The 26320-nt window shown below is 35.6% G+C and overlaps 1 protein-coding gene across 11 annotated transcripts in view; it reads right to left on the bottom strand.

The window, feature by feature from the left end:
- LOC119140657 (nipped-B-like protein) overlaps nt 1-26320 on the bottom strand; it is a 167618-nt gene that overhangs the window by 31586 nt on the left and 109712 nt on the right. For 10 of the 11 annotated variants that reach the window (XM_037372162.1, XM_037372165.1, XM_037372158.1 and 7 more), the window contains 12 exons: nt 15549-15731; nt 12067-12264; nt 11849-11920; nt 11672-11761; nt 10437-10540; nt 8756-8842; nt 6311-6542; nt 5851-6002; nt 5393-5473; nt 4225-4325; nt 322-460; nt 32-114 (listed from right to left, as the gene is read on the bottom strand). In XM_037372162.1, coding sequence (XP_037228059.1) covers nt 32-114; nt 322-460; nt 4225-4325; nt 5393-5473; nt 5851-6002; nt 6311-6542; nt 8756-8842; nt 10437-10540; nt 11672-11761; nt 11849-11920; nt 12067-12264; nt 15549-15731 — 1522 coding nt within the window. The remainder of the gene's footprint in view (nt 1-31; nt 115-321; nt 461-4224; nt 4326-5392; nt 5474-5850; nt 6003-6310; nt 6543-8755; nt 8843-10436; nt 10541-11671; nt 11762-11848; nt 11921-12066; nt 12265-15548; nt 15732-26320) is intronic. The other variant, XM_037372160.1, reaches the window with a different exon arrangement.

Genomic DNA, 26320 nt, shown 5'->3' on the forward strand with positions numbered 1-26320 from the left:
TCAATACACTAAAGAATGCAACAGTACTTACTTCTTAAGGAAAATAGAAAGGAAGTTCTGTGCTGTTCTCATGGCTGTTTCGTATGAGTTAGTAATTAGCACATCTTGATCCACCTAAAAATAACAAGATGTATTTGTCTAATATTTTAGCACACACAGAAATATGATTTCTAGATCAGCGCTTCTCAGTCATCAAATAATTACAGCAGACATAAAATTACAAAGCTTAATTACTAGAGCACCATCATAAAATATTATACCTACAAATTCATTCCTGCACACACACACAAAAATTTATAGCTCTCAAAAAAAAAATCTTACTTTTTTGTTTGATTCCTCCTCTGAATTAGAATCTTTTTCTGTTGATGGCAAATGCACCACACACTGAATAAGCTGCAGAACTAGTGCTGTTACCATCTGAATATACATAGGCTCTCCATCAGTGTCACTGCTGTTTAACCTGTTAATAAGAAAATACATCATTAACACTAAAACTAAACTAAAAAGACAAAACAAACCAAAATTTTTTGGTTCTAAATAACATCAGTCTAAAATTATTACCACAGCTAGAAAACTGTTTTCTAGACAGTTATCTAGTCATTTTCTTCCCTCGTATGCAGTGAAAGATTTGGTCTAACAAATCCAGCATTATTCTCAGGCCAAAGATGAATTGAAACAGCCCACAGATGGGCTATTAGAGTATCTCTGAAGTTCAGCAGCTGAAAAATCTACATAAATATTTAATAAATCAAACACCTACATGCTAAGGCACTTACTAATATGCTTATTATAATGCCATATCCATTTCCAAAACAACATTAAAAAAAATAGACTGAACTTGTCCTAACAGTATGTAAAATGTGCAGGACTTTTAAACAAGAGAAAATAGTGACCATGACCTGGACTGACTTCTACAAGAGTTACACCTATGGTAATATCAGGAAGCATAACAGACTATAAACTTCAATATGTAACAGTGTCTTTAAGCTGGTATGACCACAGAATCACAGAATGGTTGGGGTTGGAAGGGACCTCTGGAGACTATCTAGTCCAATCCCCTGCTAAAGCAGGTTCACCTAGAGCAGGTTGCACAGAATTGCATCCAGGTGGGTCTTGAATATCTCCAGAGAAGGAGACTCCACAACCTCTCTTGGCAGCCTGTTCCAGCACTCTGTCACCCTCAAAAACGTTTTTCCTCATACTCAGATGGAACTTCCTGTGTTGCAGTTTGTGCCTGTTGCCTCTTGTCCTGTCACTGGGCACCACTGAAAAGAGCCTGGCCCCATCCTCTTGACACTCGCCCTTAAGATATTTGTAGACATCGATAAGATCCCCTCTCAGTCTTCTCCAGGCTAAACAGGCCCAGCTCCCTCAGCCTTTCCTCATAAGGGAGATGCTCCAGTCCCCTCATCATCTTCATAGCCCTCTGCTGGACCTTCCCCAGTAGTTCCCTGTCTCTCTTGAACTGGGGAGCCCAGAACTGGACACAGTACTCCAGATGCAGCCTCACCAGGGCAGAGTAGAGGGGAAGGATAACCTCCCTCGACCTGCTGGCCACACTCCTCCTAATGTGTCCCAGGATCCCATTGGCCTTCTTGGCCACAAGGACACACGGGCAACTAGCTGTCCACCAGAACTCCCAGGTGCTTCTCTGCAGAGCTGCCTTCCAGCAGGTCAGCCCCAGCCTGTACTGGTGTGTGGTTGTTCCTCCCTAGGTGCAGGACCCTATACTTGCCTTTGTTGACCTTCATTCGGTTCCTCCCTGCCCAACTCTCTAGCCTGTCCAGGTCTCACTGAATGGCAGCACAGGCTTCTGGTGTGTCAGCCACTCCTCCCAGCTTTGTATCATCAGCAAACTTGCTGAGGGCACACTCTGTCCCTTCATCCAGGTCACTGGTGAATAAGTTATAACAAGACTGGACCCAGTACTGACCCCTGGGGAACACCGCTAGCTACAGGCCTCCAGCTAGACTCTGCGCTGCTGATCACAACCCTCTGAGCTCTGCCATTCAGCCACTTCTCCATCCACCTCACTGTCCACTCCTCTAACCTACGCTTCCTGAGCTTACCTATGAGGATGTTATGGGGGACAGTGTCAAAAGCCTTGCTGAGGTCAAGGTAGACAACATCTACTGCTCTCCCCTCATCAACCCAGCCAGTCATTCAGTCACAGAAGGCTATCAGGTTGGTCAGGCATAATTTCCCCTTGGTGAATCCATGTTGACTGTTCCTGATGACCTTCTTTTCCTCCACATGCTTAGAGATGATCACCTCCAGGATGAGCTGTCCCATCACCTTTCGAGGGATGGAGGTGAGGCTGACTGGTCTGTAGTTTCCTGGGTCCTCCTTCTTGACCTTTTTGAAGACAGGAGTGACCTTGGCTTTCCTCCAGTCCTCAGGCACCTCTCCTGTCCTCCTTGACCTTTCAAAGATGATGGAGAGTGGCTTGGCAATAACATCTGCCAGCTCCCTCAGCACTCAGGGGTGCATCCCATCAGGGCCCATGGATTTGTGGGTGTCAAGTTTGCTTTAAGTGATCTCTAATGCAATCCTCCTCGACCAAGGGAATTTCTTCCTTTCTCCAAACTTTCTCTTTTGCCTCCAGAGTCTGGGAAACCTGAGGGCCAGCCTTGGCAGTGAAGACTGAAGCAAAGGCGGCATTCAGTAACTCTGTGTCCTTCATCACTAGGGCACCCACCACATTCAGCAGCAGGCCCACATTTTCCCTAGTCATCCCTTTCCTGCTGATGTAACTGAAGAAGCCCTTCTTGTTGTCCTTGACATACCTTGCCAGATTTTTTTCTAAACAGACCTTAGCCTTCCTCATCACCTCCCTGCATGTTGTGACAACATTCCTATATTCCTCCCAAGTCGCCTGTCCCTTTTTCCACATTTCATAAACTTCCTTCTTCTGTTTGAGGTTTGCCAGAAGCTCCTTGCTCATGAATGAATACACTCTACTTCACATTTCTCCCTTTCCAAGTGATTTAACCTGACAAATAGTACAGCATTTACTACCCATACATACATCGATGCCATTTAAAGTTACCCTTAACAATATGAAAAGGTGATAATCTTTGATATCATTCTCCCCAAATTATCAAAATAATAACTGGGCACAAACCAGATTGCAAATATTATCTTTATGACGTTATCTTTGACTATTTTTACAGAGAAAATATTTTAATATCATATTTTAGGTAAGCTGTACCCTTCATGACTGTAGCCACAGACAGGGAATGTCTTTCAACAGACCAGAGCTAGGAAACTAAAGATAAACAGTGCAGTCATTGTGGCTTTGAGATTTCCATCTGCTAAAGGTCCTAATTCACAGAGGGTATCTACCATTTATGCTCCTATGCATATTACCTTCCTATTTGGTAGATCTCTGATGTCTATAATGAAAACAGTAAGAAATACTAGGAACAAGCACACATGTTAACATTAGGGTTGCTGAATTCAACTTCAAAGTTTCAGTGAATTTCTTTTCCTAGATATTTCCTGTTCATCCACCCTGGATCAGACAACCCATTTCATTGACAATTTGTCTGTCTGGGGAAAGATGTATGCAAGCAAGGAACAAAATCAATGCCAACAACAAACGTTTTAGAATAATTTAAAGTGTCCAACCTCAATTTTAACTGAAATCCAGTTCAGGTCAGGTTCTTTCTCAAATTGAACGTGAACCTATACTATTATTCAGAAGATGCACTGAAATCCACCTGAAGCACTTAAAAGACAGTTAAAGTAAACTGAGTAGTGCCTAAATGAAACTAATTCAAAGGAGTAATAGATTGATTTCCTGGAAAGTGTGCTCTGAGTATGTCCTCAAAGAAATTCAGCCAGAATTTTCCTATTAAGCTTTAGCAATGAAGAAATTGTATGAAATCCATATAAGCAGAACCAAAGAATTATCCAACAAAAAAACTTTGCATGCACACTAACATTAGGCTCATTTACATTTTTAGTGAGACAAATAAGATATTGAAATTATTTTTGTAAGCAGGCATAAATACGATGGCATAAGAAACAGTGATTATTACAAAATACATTTGTCAGGCAATTCTGCTCTCGCTGTAGAGGTTTTGAAATATCAACCTCTAACAAAGTGCAGCTTGTGGAGTCACAGATTTTTAAAAAAGTTAATACTGAAGCCTAAAATCCTACATCTACAAAAATGTAAATGCTACTGTCTACAAACTATCAATTTATGACAGAAATTACCTGAAGTTTCTCAAACTCCTCTTGCTAGTTGGTAGTCTTGCAAGGGAAGTGAAAATTTCTTCTAGTATTAACTGTCTATGTTTTTCATACCTGGAGAACACCTATTTAACAGTTATAGGATTGTTAAAAAATTATTTATTGTTACATACAATATTGCTTGTTAAAAATTATTAAAAAATAATATATAGAAATATACACTTTACATGACATTGAAATTATATTTGATGCATACCTTGGTTTTAATACATTGTTTTTTCAAAGCAAGCATTTCTTTATAAAATACATAAAAACTTTTTCAAATATGGATTTTTAAAAATCTTCAAACAGCAGAAATGTGTAATAGCTCTTAAATATACCATGTTTTAAAAATTTCTGCCAATGGTACAATACACTAAGAAAGTCAAACAGTGTAATGCTAAACTTTCAGACTCCAGTATAGAGCAAAACTCTGTGGTAACATAAATTAAGATGCACACATGTATGGTTTTAGAACACATCTGAGAAACCAGTTTTACCTCATAATCTAAAGTTTAATGTTTTCCTGACATGAAATATTCTTTCAATTTACACATCAGGATTGTAGAGTTTGCCTCTCCTTTTGTTTAGGTAGAATTACTTTTATAAATACTGGAGTACATCATCCTTACAAAGATGGAAAATTTCCACTTGAACAAGCGCATCTGTGTTGCACTGAAGTTTTCCTGAAATAATATTTTATCTGCCCCATGAGTTTTTCACATAGCCACCTCTTCTGAGGAAAAGGACTTCTTCTATTATATAAAAGTATCCTACTAGTTCTAAAGCTTATTCCATTGCATAAATTCAAATCTTAACAAAGGAAATAAGGAAAACCACATTGTTAAGATTTCTTAAGACAAGAAAGGACTGGTAAGAGGATGGGGTTTGTGTTTACACTTTAAAAAACATAAACAAAATTAAGTAAATTCCTTGGCTTAAGTAGGCTATTTCTTCCTATAGAGTCTCTGCAAATTGGAGCTCAGGTAGATTTAATACTGTTTCTAGATTATGATACCAAACTGTAAAAATATTGAAGAATAAAATTAGTTCTAAACTCCAATTCTCTACCAGCAAAAATACAGCTTATGTAAATGCCCTAGTAACTCTCAGAAGTACAGGAACATGAAACTGCAAATTAAAAATTACTTACTGCAGTCACTAATTTGATAGCACATAACTGTAGTTCACTGACATTTTCTACAAAGAAAGGTGTTATTCCCATGGATGATACCTATCAACAGAAAGAAGTTATTGTAAGTATATTTGACTAAAACTGATTTATGCAGTTTCACAAGTAGGTTATTCATTCAGCAGGTAAGGTATCCAATAATATGTATTACTTCATATTATTTGCAAATAAAGTTATTAAAGGATATTTAAATACAATCAGGTTAAACTTTTCTTAAGCGTACAACAAAAGCCATTAAAGATTTGAACATTAAATATTCTTCTTCAGATTACATACTACACAACAAACTAATCACTGATGTTAATAATTCAAAATTTTGTACTGATTTCATACTTCATGTCATTGAGACAATCACACTTTACAGTCTCTGGGAAAAGAAAACCAAACATTTTCAGACAGAAATTCTTCTGATAACTTACCTGAAGAATAGTTGTATCTGTAAGAAGCTGTATCTCTAGCAACTCTGACAAACTACTGACAATGTCACAAACTTTGTTATACAGCATCACTATAACTCTTTGCTTGTGGGTGGAACACTTAGCACGTTTTGCTTTTGAACTTAAAACACCACCTAGAAAACAAAAAAAATCTTTAATATTTATTTTCAGTTTCACTTACATCAAATATTAAGAAAGATTATCATCTTCCTCAAAAAACGTCCCCAAAACAACTCCATGACAACAGCTTTGTAAATGTAATTGCTTACAGAAGAAAAAGCTATTTAGCAGAATCAGCTGAAAAGCAAAAATTTCATATTTTCATAATTGCTCTGAATTCTGAATCCAAAATTTTAAAAACCATTCTTGAAGTTGGACACCCATATCTGATGGTATGTATGTGACAACAAAATGCTAAATACAAAGCATTTAGCACACTAACCACCATGAGGATCCACTCTGTACACAGGATCATATTGAGGATAGAGAGTGTTCTGCAAATGAAATTTTGTGTATTGAATAACTCTTTCTATTACATCCTCAATATATACAGCCTTAGGCATATTTGGTGATGTCATAATATTGATAGCAGTTAGACAAGCATCAGCAGATTTTGTCACTCTTTCCATAATAAGATCTCTCCATAATCTCTCCTCATCTTCAGTGTCATTGTTCTGTAACAGGCAATAAAAAACAAGATAGTGTAAACAATAAGTCAAATTTCTATCCTTACCAAATAAAAGATAACAGTATTTTAATATATTTACATACACACACACACAAATACAACATTTATGATACAAAAATTGTTTTGGAAATCAACTAATGTTTGTTTTACTAGCAACAGATTTGTAACCCTAAGTTACAAGTCTTCAATATCTCACTGTATTCTTCTGGTAAAACACAAGGAAGCTTTCCAAGTATCACTGGGAAGCACTATGAAGGAAGACTGCCACATTCTCTACTTAATAATGATGTACCTTAATCAAAATCTAAACTCATTCATTTAGAGTTTTGTTCAGTGGCCTATGCACACCAGTTGCTGCTTTGATCAGTCTAATTTTTGCCGCTAGAGGGAATTCTTACACAAAAAGACTGTTAAGTCACACAAAACTCATGAGAATACAACTTTCTCCACAGACTGACTCATTTACTATCAATGGGTTTAAAACAAATATGACCATTTAGATTTAGCACAGGGTATAGAATCTCTGTATTTCTGTGTTTGTACAAGTTATAAAAACAAACATACATGAGGTTAATTATGACCACCCAGCACTACTGAAATATTGTAATAAACCTGTTAATAGCAAAACCAGATGGAATCTTTAATAACTTCTCTGGTACAGAGAAAAAGAATCTTTCCTGCCTGTATAACGGCACAGTTCAACACTTGGCTTTCCTTGTAAAAATAAGGGGTTGGTGAAACCATATCAACTTTTTCCCTTTGGGGTAAGAGAATCTAAAAATATCACAGTGCGTTATATATATGAGAGAGATTGATATTTGAAAAAATCAACATCAGGAGATCACTGTAAATTTCTTGCATAGAATGGCTTTAAATAATTTGTTCCTTACACAAAGGAGGCTTAAAAACCCCCAAAACTCAACACCCCAAAAAACCCCCACAAAACAAAACCCCAAGTAGTTTTAAATCTTTTCTATTTTTTTTTCCTTCATTAATCTTAGAAATAAAAAGAATATGCAAGTGCAATCTGCCTCTGAAAAATATCCTGACATGGAGGTAGGATATTTTCACTGCACTCAGAAAGTAGTAAGCTTACTCCTTAGCAGAGGCTTTCTTTGACATAATGACCTGAATGAATCATGTTTAATGGGTTTAATAAAAATCTAGAACTTGTTTGGTTAAAGATCGCTTCTTTTTTATTTGAAGCTTTGTCTCTGAATTGCAATCACTGGACAATTTCAGTAACTGCTTAATAATCTTGAGTTTAACTACAAAAAAGTTAAAGAAAAATACCCCTTTTGAGGCACTGGCATAAAGACTCAATCATATTGAATTAGAGCAGGTAAACCAGCACCTTCTTTTCACTTATTTTTCATACTGCCAAAGACATTCAGTACTGAAACTTTGAAAACCTAACAAACTATATAGATGAAAATATTTAGGTAGAGGTAATGTGTCTCTGGTTTTCATTTTCAAGTTCAAATTCTTCCTTTCCAATATACATAATTATTCTCTATTTCTGCAGATAAAGGTGTGGGTTTTTTCATTAAATTCAAGAACTCTATTCTTACTAAAATATTGTTTTGACTAGAAAGCATAGAAATAAATAAATATATACAATGCATAATATCACATTTCAGCCTCATAAAAAATCCAAATTCCCACGTAGTTTTAGAAATATCAGAACCCCCCCCCTAAAATTTTAAACTTCCTGTTAATTTTGTTTATGTTGATAACTTCAACTTTGCAGCATAAGAGCAGACCTAAATAAAGCACTAAGTTCTTAATGCTCAGAAGAATATGCTCTACATGAAAGCTGTAACACTTTTTCCATTGTGTAAGGGATCTTTTATGGACACGTAGAAAAGTAGCAAAGAAATGTCCAATGGTGCAAGTTATACCAGTTACCATTAATATTTCAGGATAAAACTATAACATTTAAAATTAAGTCAAAAGACAACTCAATTTCTCCCAATACATGTTATCTATCAGTACTATAGTAAAATATGTTTAGTACTGAAAAAATATAATCAATTGAATTTTACTTCAAATCTTAAAATTTGGCAATCTCTTAATGACATACACATTAAATCAGAAATTCCTTACACACAGAGTATTTGAAACTATCACTATATGGCACTTAAGTGAAGAAAACTGTATTCTACACAATGATGTGAAACGATGTAATTTGAAACTCACATGGTTAAGCAATGTAGAAAGCTTTGATCCATCTTGAATGTTCTTCTCCAAAATATTCAGGACTTTAACTGTTTTATCTGTGGATAGCTAAAACAAGAAACAAAACACATCAAACAACTCTAGGAATGCAATGGCTTCCAAGTTGCTGAAAAAAATGTCCATGAATGAAGGACAGAACATGTTATGTATTCTGACAAAATTAAATTGTAAGTAATCTGAGATAAGGACTGGATCTTGACTTGTATGGTTTCTGACACAGCATGACTGAGAATGCTGACAACAATTAAACTAGTGAAATATGTTTTAAGACTGCAATCAAACTATATTTCCAATCAGCAAAATCCCTATAAACGTATTTAAAACTGCATAGCTGTAATTAATGTTGTACAGTTATACACTTTTGCTTCTAGAAACAGAAATTTACCAAGTCCAAGTATCAATCACAAATTCTAACTGACCATATAGAGCTTTATTAAAAGAAAATCCAAATTCTATGGTCAAGCAGAAATAGAATTCCCTGATACCTGAATGCTCATAAAAAAGAAACATATTCTTAATAACTGTGTTAACTTTGAAAAACTAGCATGTTAAAAAATGTAACTCAAACTCACTTACTGATGTTCTACAGAATTATGATTAAATAATCTGTAGAATATGCTAAACTCCAGGAGAGTAAGTTTCATTCATCCAGATACATACTATTGGTGTTCACCTTTAGAAGCAACAAAACTCCGATTTTATGCATATATGTATGTACGTGTGTGAAAAAAACCCCAGGGGACAGACGTTAAGGGTGAGAACTATCAGGAAAGAGAAACACTCAGGCTGATAACATGTTACAAAGGAAGGTAGGGAGATCGAAGAAAATGCCAGGAAGAATATCTAAATCTTGGATTAAAGAAAACCCTTCAGAGTGATTTGTATAATAAGTGGCTTCACAGATACTTCATAAACATAGTAAGTGGTCGTGAGCAGGCAGAGTAAGAATTTAACACAGGACTGCCCAAAGCCAAGAGTTCTAGGAAGATAAGGAAAGCAAGAGCGTTGTTTCTAGAGGTGTGATACCAACAGTTTGTGCCAACAGAAAGTTCCCTTGAACTGAAGTCAGGAAGAGTACGGCAAAGAAACCACAATATGCAGACTACAGAAAATTACTCTTATTTTCACCTGGGGCATTAAATCTCCTAAGTTTGACAGTACTCTTTGGAGAGAGGAAGGAAGTAGGCAGTTCAGTGTGATGCTGGATGGACATCATATGTTTAGATTGCACTAACAGCATATATCAGAAAGGGTGGATTTTTTTACTTTGTCAGCAGGTTCTGTTTTACTGTGGTTGCTCAGCACTAGCAGTAAGAAGCAAAGGTTGATGTGCTTTTGTGAAAGTAGATTAATTATTTTAGATTTTACGGCTCAGACATGTGTTACCTATTAGCATATAGTGATCTGAGACAGCGTTAACACAGAGAAGGACCATTCAACAAAAATGTCTCAGCTTCAGAGACACTAACAGTTAAGATGCAGCAACTTTTTAAGCACTTCAGCTAGTCAGCAGAAGCACAACTGTTCACAGTACCTGTCACATGCACACCTGAAGAGGGTAGAATATTACAGAGGACACAAGATTTTGTATGTTTAAAAAAATTACATGTTCAAAAAGAGTTTAAAAACTATGAAGGTGTACCTTGTCCATAATGCCCATTGCCTTGATTTTTGCAGATTCACTACCCAACTCACTAAGCTGATGCTTTCCCAGTAGCAATTCCTGTGGAATCTCATCATCATCCCCTTTAAAAAAAAATTAAAACATTAACAATCATATTTCTAATAAGGCTTCAAGGCAACTAGTATTTTACTGTCAATATGAAAAAGCCAAGTGAAGAAAAAGAACTGATTTTCCAAATAGCTAGCATCTAATAGTTCCATCTAATGAAGACTCATGATGACAACTTTTGGTTGTGTTAAAATGACTACTTGTTAAATATGACTGAAATATAGAAAAATCCATTTATTGCAGCTCTTGTGCCATCACCCTCATTACAATAAAACAAATCTTAAATGACTGTAGTCCCAATTCAAAAGTTCAAATCTGGGGAAGGGCAACAGATGAAAAACACATAGAAAATTAAGTACCTTGGGATACACTGCATCTTAATCACATTTACCCTGACAAAAATGCCATGATGTTACAAGACATACAGAAAGAACTAATTACTTCACTTTTAAATCCAAGGTTGTAGACACCATTGCTGTAGTGTTTTGTTTACTATGCTCCTCCCCTTGTTCTAATTTTATGACAAAGATGATAGGAAAAAAATTAATGAATGATCCATTATCCATTTCAATAGAAAGTCATCTTGGTCAACCTGAACTAATTCATCAGACACTTATGCCAAACTGGCTTATTTTCCACTGAAATGGATAAGGAGCATACAGTGATTCAGTGCCTCATCCATCAGTGCATAAGCACTCTGCTGCTGAACTGAATAATCAAGCTCTGTTGGGACAAAGACACAACAGATGCAAAATGATGTTCCTTAAACATTACTGGCAAGAGAACCATCTTACATTAATTACTATTGTTTACAAAGATATGTTTGACAGAAGAGAACACCCTAATGACATCCCAAAGAGGTATCCTTTCCACTCCAGGGGACTATTATTTGTCTCATTGTGATTTATGTCCCTTTTGGATTCTGCAGGGAGGAAGAAGAAAGATGATCTTCCTGTAGCAGCAAGTGAAGTAGAAAGGTAAAGACCTCCACTCAAGGTAGAAGCCATATAAATGCAGCATACCGTAGCATGTATCACAGGCAATTAAATCACAAAGGAGGAAGTCTGAAAATACTGAGATGCAAATTTTTTTCTTTCTTGTGTTTTTAATTGGGGGAAGCATTTTGAAAATTTCTGACATATTACCAAAAGCTGTAAAATCCATGTCTTCTAAATTTTCCAAAATATTCTCTATTGAAGCAGTAAATCTTTTGAAAGTCGAAGAATCCATCATTTCTGGTGAAAAAAAATAAATGTATATATAATTATTTTATATACAAAACAGAAAATACAAACTGTAGAAAATAAATCTTCTAAAATTACCTTCAGGTGTTAGTTTAGGTTCATAAGCTTTCCTCTTCTTTTGTTTTTCTTTTTTCTTCATTTTTCTAGCCACTAATTAAGAGAATAAAGAATTGTTTACATTTCTTATGCTTATATTCAATACTGCAGGTAAAGACGTTTATTTTTAAATGTTTAACATATTTTTAAAAAATGCACTAGTATTATGGAAGAAAATAAAAAATTTAAAACAATGATACCCTCACTGAGACTAGGAGGAGGAGAATAATCATCGATATCAGAGTCATCGGGACTGCGATTACGGTAACGGCCACTACCAGAAGTCCTCCTTCCTTCATGATAATAACCACTTCTCCTATGGTCACCAGAACTTCTTCTGTCATGTTCTTCATACTCCCAAGCTTCATCTCTATCCTTTCTATGTCTTTTACGAGAATCTGGAAATGAAATGCATTTTCATTATAAGTACAAAATTTCTACTTTTAATAGCTCAAAATTATACATTTTCAAGTTAAACACTATTATATAGATGTTCTGTAAAACAAGTGAGTGCTCTAAAACTATCATATAAAATTCTGTTATAGCATTATTCTAACAATCTTTTGAATTACATGAAAACTGTGCCTGAAACTGGCAAAGACACCAGCAAACATTTAAAAATACAAATTTACAGGACGTTTGTCCTTTTAAACAAAGTCAGGGAAGTAGAAAAAAATCAAAATAAGTTTCATCCTTTCATAAGAGAACATTGAGATGATTTCTTCAGTTATCTAAATTGTGACTATTACTGGGTGTCCATGTTCTAGTTCAGTGATTGCTTTGCCCATCTAACACAGCAAGTTCCAATGAGACTTGGTAACCTAGTTGCTTAAAGATATTGTTTTGCCAAGACGACTAAAATTTTGTCTTGATATATATTGCAGGAAATTCAGTGTAAAGGAGAAAGCTGGAGTCACAATTTTGTGCCAGGCAGTGAGGATATACCACAGAAAGTTATTATAACCAGTTTTCAGTCAGGACCAAAAAGCCTTGCAGAACTAAATGTTGAAAAAACGGGATAAGTGTTCTATACAGAAACAGAAACTTGGGGGAAATAAAGGGGGGAGGAATGGAGAGTTCTTTGTTGTTTTCAAAGACAGTCTTGAAGGGAAGAGGGTGCTAAGATGTAATAGAAAAAGGATATGGAGGAGGGGGCAATTTCACCCATGAAAACAGCCAACTCTCCATTATCTAATGTAACAGGATAACTGGGTTAGCAGAGATGTCTAACATGGACTGTGCTGTGAAGATCAAAACGGCTCCAAAACATTACATTCTAGACTACCAGAGTTTATTATTCTTGTGAACTTGCATATAATAGCCCTGACATCTGTGTATCTTTACCAGTCTCCTGAAGTTTAGAGAGGTATGACTGTATATAGGGTGGTTTCTGAGCAAAATGGTTCCAAGCATTCAGACAGAACTGACAAATTCTTTCCACAACCCCAGTTTATTGAGAAGCATAGGAAACATACCAGGATATAGTTATACCTAGTATAGTACCAGGATACGGTTAATAGGCAGCCCAGGCTCAGAACTAATAAAAACAACATTGAACCTGTGGTGATACTAATGCTCTGCACTGCACCCTAGAGGGCTCCCACTTCTGAAAACACAGTGTGAAACTTCTGCACAGAGGTGGACCAAGTGTTTAAGGTAATAACTTAGTTCATGCTTTGAGCTCTTCTGCTTATGAATCAGACTTGCTTCTGGAGGCAGTACAGTCATGTTCATGAGGCCTGAGCTACTAACACTGTCAGTTCTAAAATGGTTGAGAGTTAACTGTGACTGAAGAGCGAGCTTTCTGGGATACACAAAGTGAGCATATTGGAGAAGTCAGTTGGGGGTTTATTGGAAAAGACTTTACATATCTTAACTGATTCTCTTCCTCCCATGAGGCAGTATTTTGTGGAGGTAGATGAAATCTGTCTCCACAGTTTACAAATCATCACTATTAATTTAAGCTCTGTAAGATGAATTCTGACCCCAGCTACATCTTCATGAGAAAAGTAACTTCCAATATAGCATTCCAGCATAAATTTAAATCCACTTGTTACAAATCTTTCATTCTCTTGATCATTTTGTCTCATTTTAACTCAGTTAAGTTCTACAGTATCCTTTAAGAAATATAATTTATTTTTAAACCAGATGTCCTCAATGAATTGTTTAGAATGATGGTCAGATCTCTTGAGTGGTTTAGTGAAACTGGAATCCCTTAAAGCATATAATTACTGAAAGTTTTCCTTAATTTGCTTTATTTCGCATCTAAGAATTTCAACAGTCACTGCGGCTAATAGGTAAATTAAGATCTCTAAGATTCCTGACAATCCTCTCCATTCCCAACCAACTTAAATAATTTTGCTTTACTTATTCTGTTTTTAATTCACTGTTCCATATTATTAACATCACAAACAGATGAAATGATATGGTAAACAGAGAATACAGCATTCAAAATGAAGCAAATCATCTGATTACAAGTTAGCTCAAGATCTCATACTCATGGTCAAAGCAGCATTATTCAGTTATATTTTAAATGAAAAACAAACAAACAAAAGGACATTCTTTTCTGCTTCTTTGATAAAGATCAGAGGTATCACTATTAAAATTTGTATGTCTATGTATATGCATTGCGTATTACTTGGATGAGAACTTGAAACATATTAAAAAAGCAGGACAAATAAATCGTTCTCTTTTGAACCCTAAGAAAGACTAGGAAGCTAAACATTATGTTTTACAACAGCTCAGTAAGATGTTTAGATAAGCAAAGGTGGAAGAGTCTAAACTTGGAAAAAAATCATTATAAGCAAGATGTCTTCTCAGGTTAACAGCGATTAGACACTTCTGTAGTTCTGCATAGGTAACAGCTAAGACGTTACTCAGACTGAACTGATTCACTCCATTTCAATGGAGTTTCTTTTCAGTGTTGGCTAACTGAACTACCATAGAGACAAACTAACTACACACTTATTTGCAAGTAGGAAATCCCTTCCTAACTTAGAGGCATATAACAATTTTTTCACACTTATGAACATTACCTTGACTGCACAGCAAAAGTCTAACTACAAGCTTCCTCTCTTCCTTTGAAATCACTCTTAATTCAGAAACAGTATCATCAGCAAATACTATTTTGTGAAACCACTAACAAAAATTCCAGTTTTCCAAGCAATATACCATGGAAATAATAGAAGAAGAAATATTTTAAGAAACTTCTAGGCACTAATATTCTTAATTTATCATGTTAGAAAAATTCAAGAGGGGTTCCTTTGCTTTTCTTATCAATAAAACTCAGAATAATGTAAAATGTATTTATTGAATTTTTTTCTTTGCATAGCTTTGTGTACAAGTTTTCTGAGCTGCTTTACAGGCTATTTTCTTTAATCTGACTGGCTAAAAATGTTTCATTGCACGACTAAAAAAAAAAATAAATCTAGGCAGTGGCTTCCCATAAGGTAATTAGGGAAAGAAATTTAACAACTAGCTGCTTTTCATCTTGAGTGACAAATTGAAATCAAGTAATTTTTCTTTTAAAAGAAAGAAAAAAGGTTCTTGGCCAAGTAGTTGTCTGGACAGCAAATTTGTTTTCATATGTTTTAGGGTAGCCAACAACAAAAAAGTATATCTTTTTGTAAAAACAAAATATTAGCTTTCTTTAGGAGTAGGAACAGAACAACGTACTACTTACATTCAAAAGCTTCTTCACTGCCATTGTCTTCATCAGAACTGATTTCAGCATATTTTGGTTTCTCATTAACTGTGCTACGTTTGCGCTTGTTCATTTTCACACGTTCACAAAGCGGCATGGTGGATTCAATTTCTGCCAGGAGCTCAGGAGGCAACTCCTTTAACACTGACTGATCTATGCTACCTATTAATGAAGAGCAAGAAGAGTAAATGTGAACCTGAAGATAATAATAAGGGCCCAAAACTACAGTCCTTTTCCCAGGAACTGCCTACAGTATATCCACTAATAAATAATACCACAGTTAGATATACTTGGATGTATTTGAAATCCCTTTCTAAAGTTGTGTTTATTGTTCACACTGCAATTAGAAATTAACATAATAAATTGTATACACATCTTCAAAAAAATACTTTTTCAGACATATAAGCAAATTCAAATTGGTGAATTTTCTTTGCTCTACTTGCACAAAATTTAGTCTTATTTCGGTTCATCCTCTGAATTCAATAGGCTTTCTAACAGTGTAAGTAAATTAAGGATTCATTATCCCTCATCAGCAGTTCTGTTTATTCTCATTCATATTATTTAGGGTATACAAGACAGCAATCTTCCCTTTTCCAGTAGGTAGAGAATCTGTGGCAGAATCTCTGGGGTCTTATCCCTAAATACAGACCAAATCATTGACATCCCAACCTCTGCCTCAGATTTTTTTCTTTCTTACCTCCTACTACTAGTGTTATAACACAACCCAAATTTTTGCTTGATATTGTTACAAAGCATAGTTGAAAGATTTTTATTTAATATAGACAAACAGCAAGCTAGACCACATCAAGTTTCTTTCCCACAGAGGTAAATAGATATCATCACACAATTCTCATCACATTTTGAAACTACAATTAGGCCCATATGTAGTCAGTATGAAGGAGATTTACAGTCAAAATATTTTACAAGTGACAAAAGGAAACCAAATTAATTCAGAAGTATTTCTTGGGGGTTTATTTGATGTCTTATCTTTATTTATCAAAGAATCTATTGCACAGATTTTAAGATTAATGGACTAAATTGTTAACCTTTTCCAACAACAGAACAAATGCCTTTGTCATAAGCACCTCTCCCTCCTTCCCAAGGCATACTATATTATTTAGATAGAGAGGAAATCACCTGCCAATTGCTACACACACACACACACACACAAAATCTTCCAAGAAATCCTCTTCTGGATTTCCCATGTTCTAATCCAATCTTAAGTCTCCCCTCTCCTTTAAAACACTTTAACTGGAATTAGAAGAGCCTTAATATGAGAAAATAGTTTCCAGCAACAAAATTTTTAAAAAGTCTTATATATTACTGGTTTCACATATCTCTACATCCATATAAACTGCCTATAAGCAACAAAACTAATGATAAGAAAATTATTTTTCTATAATTCTCAGGTATGTTCAGCAAGTCATCTCATTTAAGTGCAATTTAAAAAAAAGATTTAACTTAAAATATTGGGCTTTACAAACTGAGATAAGGAAATATCTATAAAGTAAAACTGATGGCAAAAGTTGTCCTTGCTTCTCCCATGCTGTGGTCACTCATTTATTTGCTTTAAGTTACCATCCTTTGATAATCACCACCTGCCAATGTTATCTAAATTCTCAATAATGCTTTCAAAAATGCTAGAAAACATTTCACAGTCTGGTTTACCATGGTGCTGTGGAGTTATTATTCTTTGCAGGCTGGGCACTTGACTGAAGATTGGCAGAAGTATGACAGCAATACACACAGATCAGTTCCTCTGTGTGTACCACCAGCTGACTAGATGCCAGCCAGGTCTAATCTGGACGCTGCATAGCCACGTCTGAGCAGTGGTGTCCCCACACTAATACTCCATGTCTCTTTGTATGCCTATACAATGTCTGAAGAGAGTTAGCTTACATTCAGCCCCAGACTAGAGGAAAATTTGCACATACATGTCTTAAGACAATTTCCACAGATGAAATTGCTAGAGGGCCTTAGGTCCTGTTTTTTAAACACATATTCTCAATTTCATGCACTGTTGGTGATTTTATTGAAATCAGCAGGACAAAACACAGAACAAAACCAACAGCAAATCTGGCCAAAGACACTGCAAAAACCAGCTGCAAATAAAGGAGCAAAAGTTGCATTAAGATTCATACAGATGCTTAAAAGCTAGATGTGGTTACACAACAGGAGCATTTTCTACAAATAACTCTTTAAGCCTCTCCTAGTCTACAGTGAAAAGTAGATTTAAAACCAGAATAACTGGTAAGACAGATTGCTTGGAGAGGAAATCAGAAAAGGAAACAAAATCAGTAATGGATTGTATACTTAGCTTGGAAAGAGTTCCGTGACCAAATTCTAATTCAATTAAATTTCAAACTCAATTTCAAAATTATGAATGTTTCATGATGTAGTTTTAAAATTGTGATCATTGCTTTGAGGAACTGTTAGAACAGGATTTGTTCTTTATTTTCCTTATACTGTGCACAAAGAACATCTCAGTAAGATGAAAGGTGATATATTTTAAGTAAGAAAACCCTTTAAAAAAAAACCAAACAAGAAACAAAAATCTCAAGCTACTACTCTCCTACCTCCTAGGAATATCTATTCTTGCTTTCCTTATTGATTTTGTTCCTTGGGTAGAACACTACTCAATCATTAAAAATAAGTCAATTACCATAGTGTTAATTAGACATAAATGAAAAACTAATAATTTAAGTACTTGAAATATTTGGATAAATGACTATTTCCTTCTCAAAAATTCCAAGTTTTCTATGTTCTCCAATGCTAAATTCAACTAATACTTAAACTGCACTCTCTCCTGTTATAGATATTTCAGATGACAGTATAAGCTTCCCTCTTTTTCTTTTATTAGAGAATATGAAAAGCTTTCTTTATTCAAGAAGGGAATAGCAGAAAAGAGAACAAATAGAATTATTGTAAAGTGCTCTATAAGCCATCCATAAAGTTTCTGTTTCTGTCACATTGTTCCCTGGAACAAGTCTGCTGCATGCCCAGTTTCCTTAACTGCTGAGGACTGTAAATAACCAAATTAAAGAGTTTTACTCATGCCGTACAAAGGAGTTAAGCATGACTGCACATGTATGAACAATTCTGATATACATGGAAAAGGACTCCCCATCCTTTCTGAAGAATTTCAAGGATATTATATACTGTGAGACTCTATTCAAGAGCTTGTTAATATTTCTTTTACTTTATTACTTATGTTGAGTCAGAGCAACCCAATCTTCACTAGAAACATCTTACTAAATTCCTTTTTTATAGCTCCATATTTTATAATAAATGTACTATTTATTTTTTCAGGGTAGTAAAGAAATACTTAAGAGAATCCAGTTCACCATAAGAATCCAGTCAACATGGCAACAAACATTAGGTTACAAACCCTATACTAATGCGTTTTCAGTTTACAGGATAGTTTTCAAAAATGCTTAAAAAATACAGAACACAAAAACATTTGAAAGCATCTACAAAACCAGGTAAGATCACCTTCAATTTTTCAATTTCTTTGATAAGTTTACTAAGACCTGGTACCTACTTTCCTGCTTCCACTTGAATCAGTTACGTTCGATTCTAGTTTGCATGGATTTTTAAATAGCAAAGGAGAAAGTAACCTTACTAAAAAATTACTCCACAAGTTAATAAGATTGCCATAGCAAATCAAACTTTCTGAAAAACTGTCCTTGTCAACAGAATAACTCAATTTTTTTTGCAATGCATGTGATCAGCATATACAATATGCCTGAAATGGACTATAGGCGTCAGTGTTCTTCAGACATCACTTACACATATTCTCAAAGCTGCCACAACTATTAAAACAAACAAAAAGACATCACAAGAAAAGTGCCATCATAACCAAATCTTTGTTCCACTGTAAGGAATTACAATGCTGATAAACTCCACATTAGTGAAACTGAAGGGTGAGTCACAGAGTAGCTGTAAGAACAATTTTTCAACAATACATCTTGAAGAACTGCATACATGAACAACCACTTCTTCAGTGCTTTTCCAAACTTATGCAATGCTGTTCATGACTTACTAGTTGCTTGCTGGAGGAAGAACATATGCTTGGTTTTGTTTGATTGCCGTTACCAAAAGGTTTCTTAGAGAAGATATTCAAGAATCTTCAGCTGTTACTGAATATCCACTGACCATCAAGATACTTGTTTCTCACCAAGTAATTCTTGACAATACAATACAGTTAAAAAACAGCCAGAGAATCTTAGTCAGAAATTAATTAGTCTGTAAACCTCCTCCCATATTCTATTTTAATCTGGAAAGCTTTTCAAAGGGTTTTGCCATGTATAGTAGAAAGAGTTCTACAAATGCCTAGTGGATATAGTATTTCCCTTCTTCACGTATGGCTTAAAAGAAAAAGAATGGCAAGGCACAGATCTGATTCAAAGTTCAGCATCACTTTTTGTGCATAACTTGACAGGTGGTTTCAAGTTTGTAGAACAGCCTTTAGCTAATATTTACACAAATCTAATCTTTAGAAGGATCCAAAAATTACTTTGCCTTGAATCTGCAGGTCAAATAGATCTCCCTGATTCAGGCAGATGCATCCATCACCAGAATACCTTCAAGAGAGCTTGAACATAAAAAAAAAACCACCAAAAAATGTAACATCATTATGGACTTTTATTAGATCCATTCAATATGGACAGCACAACTATATTTTGACACAACAGTGTGCTCAAATTAGTTTCACCAGGCTTGATATGGTAACTTCAAACAAGCAGCTATGGAAAAGGGGATGATGCTTGCTGACGCTTAGGTCAGCTTTCCAAGATCAGAGAGGCTGTTCCTGCCATAAAATCAAAGCCAACACTAATAAACTCCGTTATCTTCTCAGCAATGATTTATCTTTACTTTTCAAACTATGGAAAACAGATGTATGGTTTACATTTTGGTGTAATTTTCTATTAACTAACAAGCCATCAAGATTCAAAAATGTTTAGAAACCTGAACTCCAATTTGCTACTTCCATAACTGTAAGAGACATTTAATACAGTGGAAACAATCCATATCAGTTTGCTTATATGGTTACTTTAAAATACTCATGACATCAAAATGGCCTGTTTGCATATACATCTATAGCAACAAATGAACAAGTGCTTGAAGAAAAACTGCCCTGAAGTTCTTTTCAAAACTAAGGTTTATGTTAATGAAGTCTTTTGCATAAATTAGCCTCCCATAAATATTGTCTTTTCCATTTCTGTGTGCTAATACTTTGTAATAAGCAAAACTGCAGTTAATGCAATTTCATACTAGTAATCTCTCTATACACCCTATATTTTAAAATGCAACTTTTTCCAAATATCAAGACATAGAAAAGAACACACAAGGGTCTAAGAGAGAACAGCACCACTTGTTTGGAGTAGGGATATGAATCTTAACTTTGCATTTCTCAGTGTTTAGAAATTTAAGTTTAGCCACTCCCCATATTCTAGAACTTCTACACTAATGAATTGCCACACATATTCATTTTGACATTAAATTTAAAAACTTAACAGATTACAGCTCAATTTTGCCCTCCTCCCTCACTCCTTTTTAAACACAGAAGAAATTAACTGCCTACTGGACTCTTCTTATTTTGCTGATGACTAGCATATCCAGTCTTACTGTTATTCTACAGAGGCCAAGCTCACCTTCCTTATATGTCCTCTCTGAGCATTTGATAGAGGATGTTCCAGTGGTTTCAGGTCTACCTCCCTTATGTATCACGAGCTTACTGTCTAGCTTTCTCAAGTAATGTTGGGTCACTGCTATAACTACACTGATAAAACCTCCTGTGTCAGACATATATACAGGAAGGAAAGCAGTTTCTTTCTGAATTAGCTCAAACAACATTCAAACTTTGTGATAAATCAAATAAAATACACACTCCGTAACAAGAGTGCCTTTTCTTGTTGTTGGATAGCCATGTCATTGTAAGTACAACAGCACAGACTCACAGCTTAATTCTACTACAACCACTCATGCAGATAAGGTTCTATTTCAGATTAAGAACTAAAAGAAAAAAAGAGGGAATAGAAGTACTTCCCTACTTTATAAAGATGCTTGGAAAATAAACACCCTTTTAAAACAGTTAAGTTCTGTTACAGTATAGCGCTCAGGCACTACAGTGCAACGGGCCACATGACTACCTGTGACTGATGAACAGCTTACTGGTTTGTCGTGGTTTAACCCTGGCTGGCAACCAAGCACCACGCAATCACTTGCTCACTCCCCCCTGGTGAGATGGGGGAGAGGATCAGAAGAGTAAAAGTGAGAAAACTCGAGGGTTGGAATAGACAGTTTAATAGGTAAAGCAAAAGCTGCACACGCAAGCAAAGCAAAGCAAAGGAAAGAATTCATTCAGCACTTCCCATGGGCAGGCAGGTGTTCAGCCATCCCCAGGAGAGCAGGGCTCCATCACGCATAACGGTTACTCGGGAAGACAAATGCCATAATGCCAAATGTCCCCCCTTCCTCCTTCTTCCCCCAGTTTATATACTCAGCATGACGTCATATGGTATGGAATACCTCTTTGGCTAGCTTGGGTCACCTGTCCTGGCCGTGTCCCCTCCCAATTTCCTGTGCCCCTCCAGGCCTCTTGCTGGTAGGGCCCAAGGAACTGAAAAGTCCTTGACTTAGTATAAACATCATCCAGCAACAACTAAAACCATCAGTGTCCTATCAACATTGTTCTCACACCAAATCCCAAACACAGCACTGTACTAGCTACTAAGAAGAAAATTAGTTCTATCCCAGCTGAAACCAGGACACAGTTAAAGCTGAAAATTTTCAGCTATCCTTTAATGTGCAAATTTAATTATATCCTTTCCACTGTACTCTTCCTTAAAATGCTCCAGTATGTTCTTTATATCCAAGTTCTTGGTGATCAGTCCCCTTGCCCACCAGCATCACACTCCTCCAAATAATTCTGTGCTCTGGAGAGTTTTAAGAATGGAAGGGGAAAGACAGAGAAATCACAATCCTTTCTTCAAAACTGAATTTAAGGTATGAGGCAAGTACATCTGCTCATAAGACAGAAGTTCCACTTTATCTCAATACCATATCATCAGCTGAAAAACACACCATCAAGATGAATACTGATGAAAATAATTTGAGTAGTCATCCATTTACTTCAGTGGCTTTCCTTTTTCCTCTTCCACTCTCTGCCTTAAAGCTTGTGGAAGGGTATACAGCTACATCCTATAAACAGGATATAACTCCCTATTGAGCCCCTTGGCCTCACCTTTTGACTACATCCATAAAGGGATAACTCCTGAGCTCAGCTCACACACATGCCTGAAAGGGCAGGAGACCAAGATCTGCTCACCACTGCATCCACAGGATTCTCTGCTGCAATGTATTTGGCAGAAGGGAGAGAAGTAGTGTTAGGAAGAAGTATGCCCTATATTGTTCCATAGAATCTGCTTAAACACATCTTTCAAAATCATTTTTCCTCATCTACCTCAATACTGGCATAAAGGCAAGGCTCTTGGCCTCGGGCTAAACAAAAGGAAAGGTTCAGGCTCCCTGGTTATATTCCAGTCCTTAGTTCTGGCCTTGAGAAATGGGACCCAGCCAGGTTGGTGGGTCAGAGAAGAACCTGGATACAGCAACTGAATAATTCCATGATGTAACAGGTCATCATTGCCCACAGCTAAGCAGCAGAGATTCAAAAAATATTTTAGAATAGCAGAAAATACTCTTAGAAGCAAGAAACATTTTTTGACAGAGGGAAGAGATTTCCAAAGAGCACCCCAAAGGATCCAGACAGAGAAGCAAGGAATATACCCAATGCACACTTTCCGAAGATGCCAAGAAGCATGAGAACTTACATTACATCAGTATCAATGATTCCCTCAAGCTATCCGATTGTTGCAGCAACTATAGCCACAAATTATTTTATTCCTTATTGCTATTCACTGACTTCGTCTTTATAAAAATCTATGAAAGGATAGAGCTGTCTAGTTTTGCAAGATACTTCACAAAAAATATAGCAGTACTTAGAGTAAAATGAAGCAAGATTAAGATTGGCAATTAAAATAAATGCAGTGCTGCACAAAGAATCTCACTTATGAATCAGTGTCAGGGGACTGCTTTTGGATTTCACTCTCATTCATTGCTTTTGAACATATGCATTGAAATTTAAGCCAACTCAGTTTACTGTATTAAAAAGGTAAGGTGTTTTGTACAGTTGCAAAACACAGCATGTAATTTTCTGTTAATAATGTTTGGAACCTGAAATTTATGACTGATGTATTTTCCCAGCCATGTATTCTGATTAATTTAAAAACTGAGCCATGGGGCCTCACATAAGAAAAAAGACCTTCATTAAATATAATCAAATTAAACCTCAATTTTTTCTTCTTATAAAAGAAAAACTCCTATATAATCAATACAACCACGATCTTTTCAGAAAACAAGCAAAAGAAATACTATGATTGATATCTGATTTATGACTATAGGCACATCAAGATCTGCTTTTACCTTGCTCTATAATGGAAAGATTCTCAGCCTTTACCACTGAAAATATCACATGAAGCTACTCTTGTTTTGCTTCTTCAAAGTAACTTAATTACATTAACAACAAGAACAAAAAAATGCTGATATTTTAGCTTTTAGTATAAAATACTACAGGAAAGTTGCTCAGAAGATAATTAAACAGTAAGTATATTTAAGGAACTTTTATTTGATGCAAACAACAGTTCAGTAATTTGAAGAATAAAAAAGGTCTCATCCTTTTATGTTCATTGGTAATATTTCTACGGAGCAAAAATAAATCACAAATTTCAAGTAAATAGTTTAAATTTTCTTATACAAAAAGTCACCTAAACCAGTTAAAAATGTCAAGCAACAGAAAAGTTCATTTACCAGAAGCAAACATGAGGCTTTCCCCTATTTGTATTCTGCCAAATTTACCCTTTGTATAGAAGAAAATTAAAACCAAAATTTTTGATCACATATTACTGCACATAAGCCAAGAAATAACATCCATATTTAGATACTTAGACACATGAACAGGTCTGCATTGCATATTGTAATGTCAGACAAATTGCTGGCCCACATTTTTACATATTGCAATGCACTGTCACAAAAATCATTTATGCAAAATAGCTTTAGCCTTTCCCACAAACAAGAGGAACCTGATCAAGCATCCAAGCCCACGAACCAAAGGCAGTTTCAGACTTTCAACAAATTGCTCTGAAAAATTAGGTAATACATTTCTATCACTTACACGTGCCAAAGTAATTTTTCAAAACTGAAGTAATTAAACGATGCACTCCTAAATTTGCAAACAGACAAAGCATACTTCAGATTAACCAAAGTACAATTAAACTAGTAGATTTGATCAAGTTTATTGTTGCTGCTAAGAACTAGATGTGGAACGCGTAAAGTTCACTCTTATTATCCAGAGAAGACTTAAGAACAACTGTGAGAAAGAGAATAAAAATATTTACCTTAGTAGCAAAGAAAAAAATAGGAAATAACTCAAGCAGCTTTGGGGCAAAGCACTGTGCCGTAAACGTCTCCTATTGTACTGGTAACAGATCAACACAAGAAAGGACACCAGTGTGCAACTGCTGAATTCCTGATGTCTACTAATAGCAGCTTATCCAACATCTACTTCTGAAAAACTAACACCAAAAACTAAGGCCCCTGAGAATACATACAATGCCCACACACATCCCAACATACTTTTTGGGATAGGACATACACACCATGCCTAAAAAAAAATAATATATCCTTGCAAGTAGGAACAATCCATGCTAGAGAACCGAGATCTTCCTAGATTACTGGATTTAACTGGTTGTATACAGTTTGGTTTTGGCTTTTGACTAAACAATGCCTGGAATATTTTTCAAACTATGAACCTGTTCAGTCCAGAAAGGAGAAAAAAAATAATTAGGGCTAAATGGACAAAGTGTATATTAAAATGAATCCTCTGCAAATCCAACATATCTTTAAATACTTCTAACGCCACAAGGGACAGCCAGCTCCACTTCTAGACTAAGTTGAAAAGAGGTAGTCACTAATAAGTAAGAAAAGAGGAAAACCAGGAAGATTGTAGAATTCTCATGAAAGTGATGTTTTTTCTACAAATTCAGTTAAATTCAGTTTAAGAGAAGCTTTAAAGATTTCAGCTGAGAACCACCACAATAAACTCCTTGCTGTAAACCATGAAATATATCCTTTACTACTCTGAAATGTGGCTTAATTTACTAGAGAACTTCAGAGAAAGTTATAACATGCTTGATCCATCTGGCAGTGCATGCACATGCAAGATGTTTAGTGGGTTATTACTCTGACCTTCCCACACGCAAATGCAGTTGCTACCAGGAACTCTAAGACAGTGATTCCAAATTTCAGATTTGTGGAATTACAGACTTTCACATTGGTATCTTTTCAAAAGCACAATCTGTAATAAGCAAGCTGAGTTGCAGTCTTTTCCTGTCCAAAGGAAATATGCTTTTACTCCAGTTATTTCCTTGCAGCACAGCTGCTTGCCCCACTGATTTCAGTGAGTACAACAGTATGTCTGTTTCAGCATCAATAGATTGTTATTTCGGAAATAAATTTGAGCTGAACTCTTAAAGTTTTCTTGATGAGTTAATATCCATAAGCTATTTTTCTCAAAGGTTTGCCAATTTTGTCTTTGTAGAAGTCCTATACATGAAGAATTTAAATATATGCTTAAAATTTATACTACCGTTTTGTCTACAGTTTTCAGCTGTACCAAAAAAGTATTGGTG

This window comes from Falco rusticolus, chromosome W (genome assembly GCF_015220075.1).
Source record: "Falco rusticolus isolate bFalRus1 chromosome W, bFalRus1.pri, whole genome shotgun sequence".
In the NCBI taxonomy this organism is placed as follows: domain Eukaryota; kingdom Metazoa; phylum Chordata; class Aves; order Falconiformes; family Falconidae; genus Falco; species Falco rusticolus.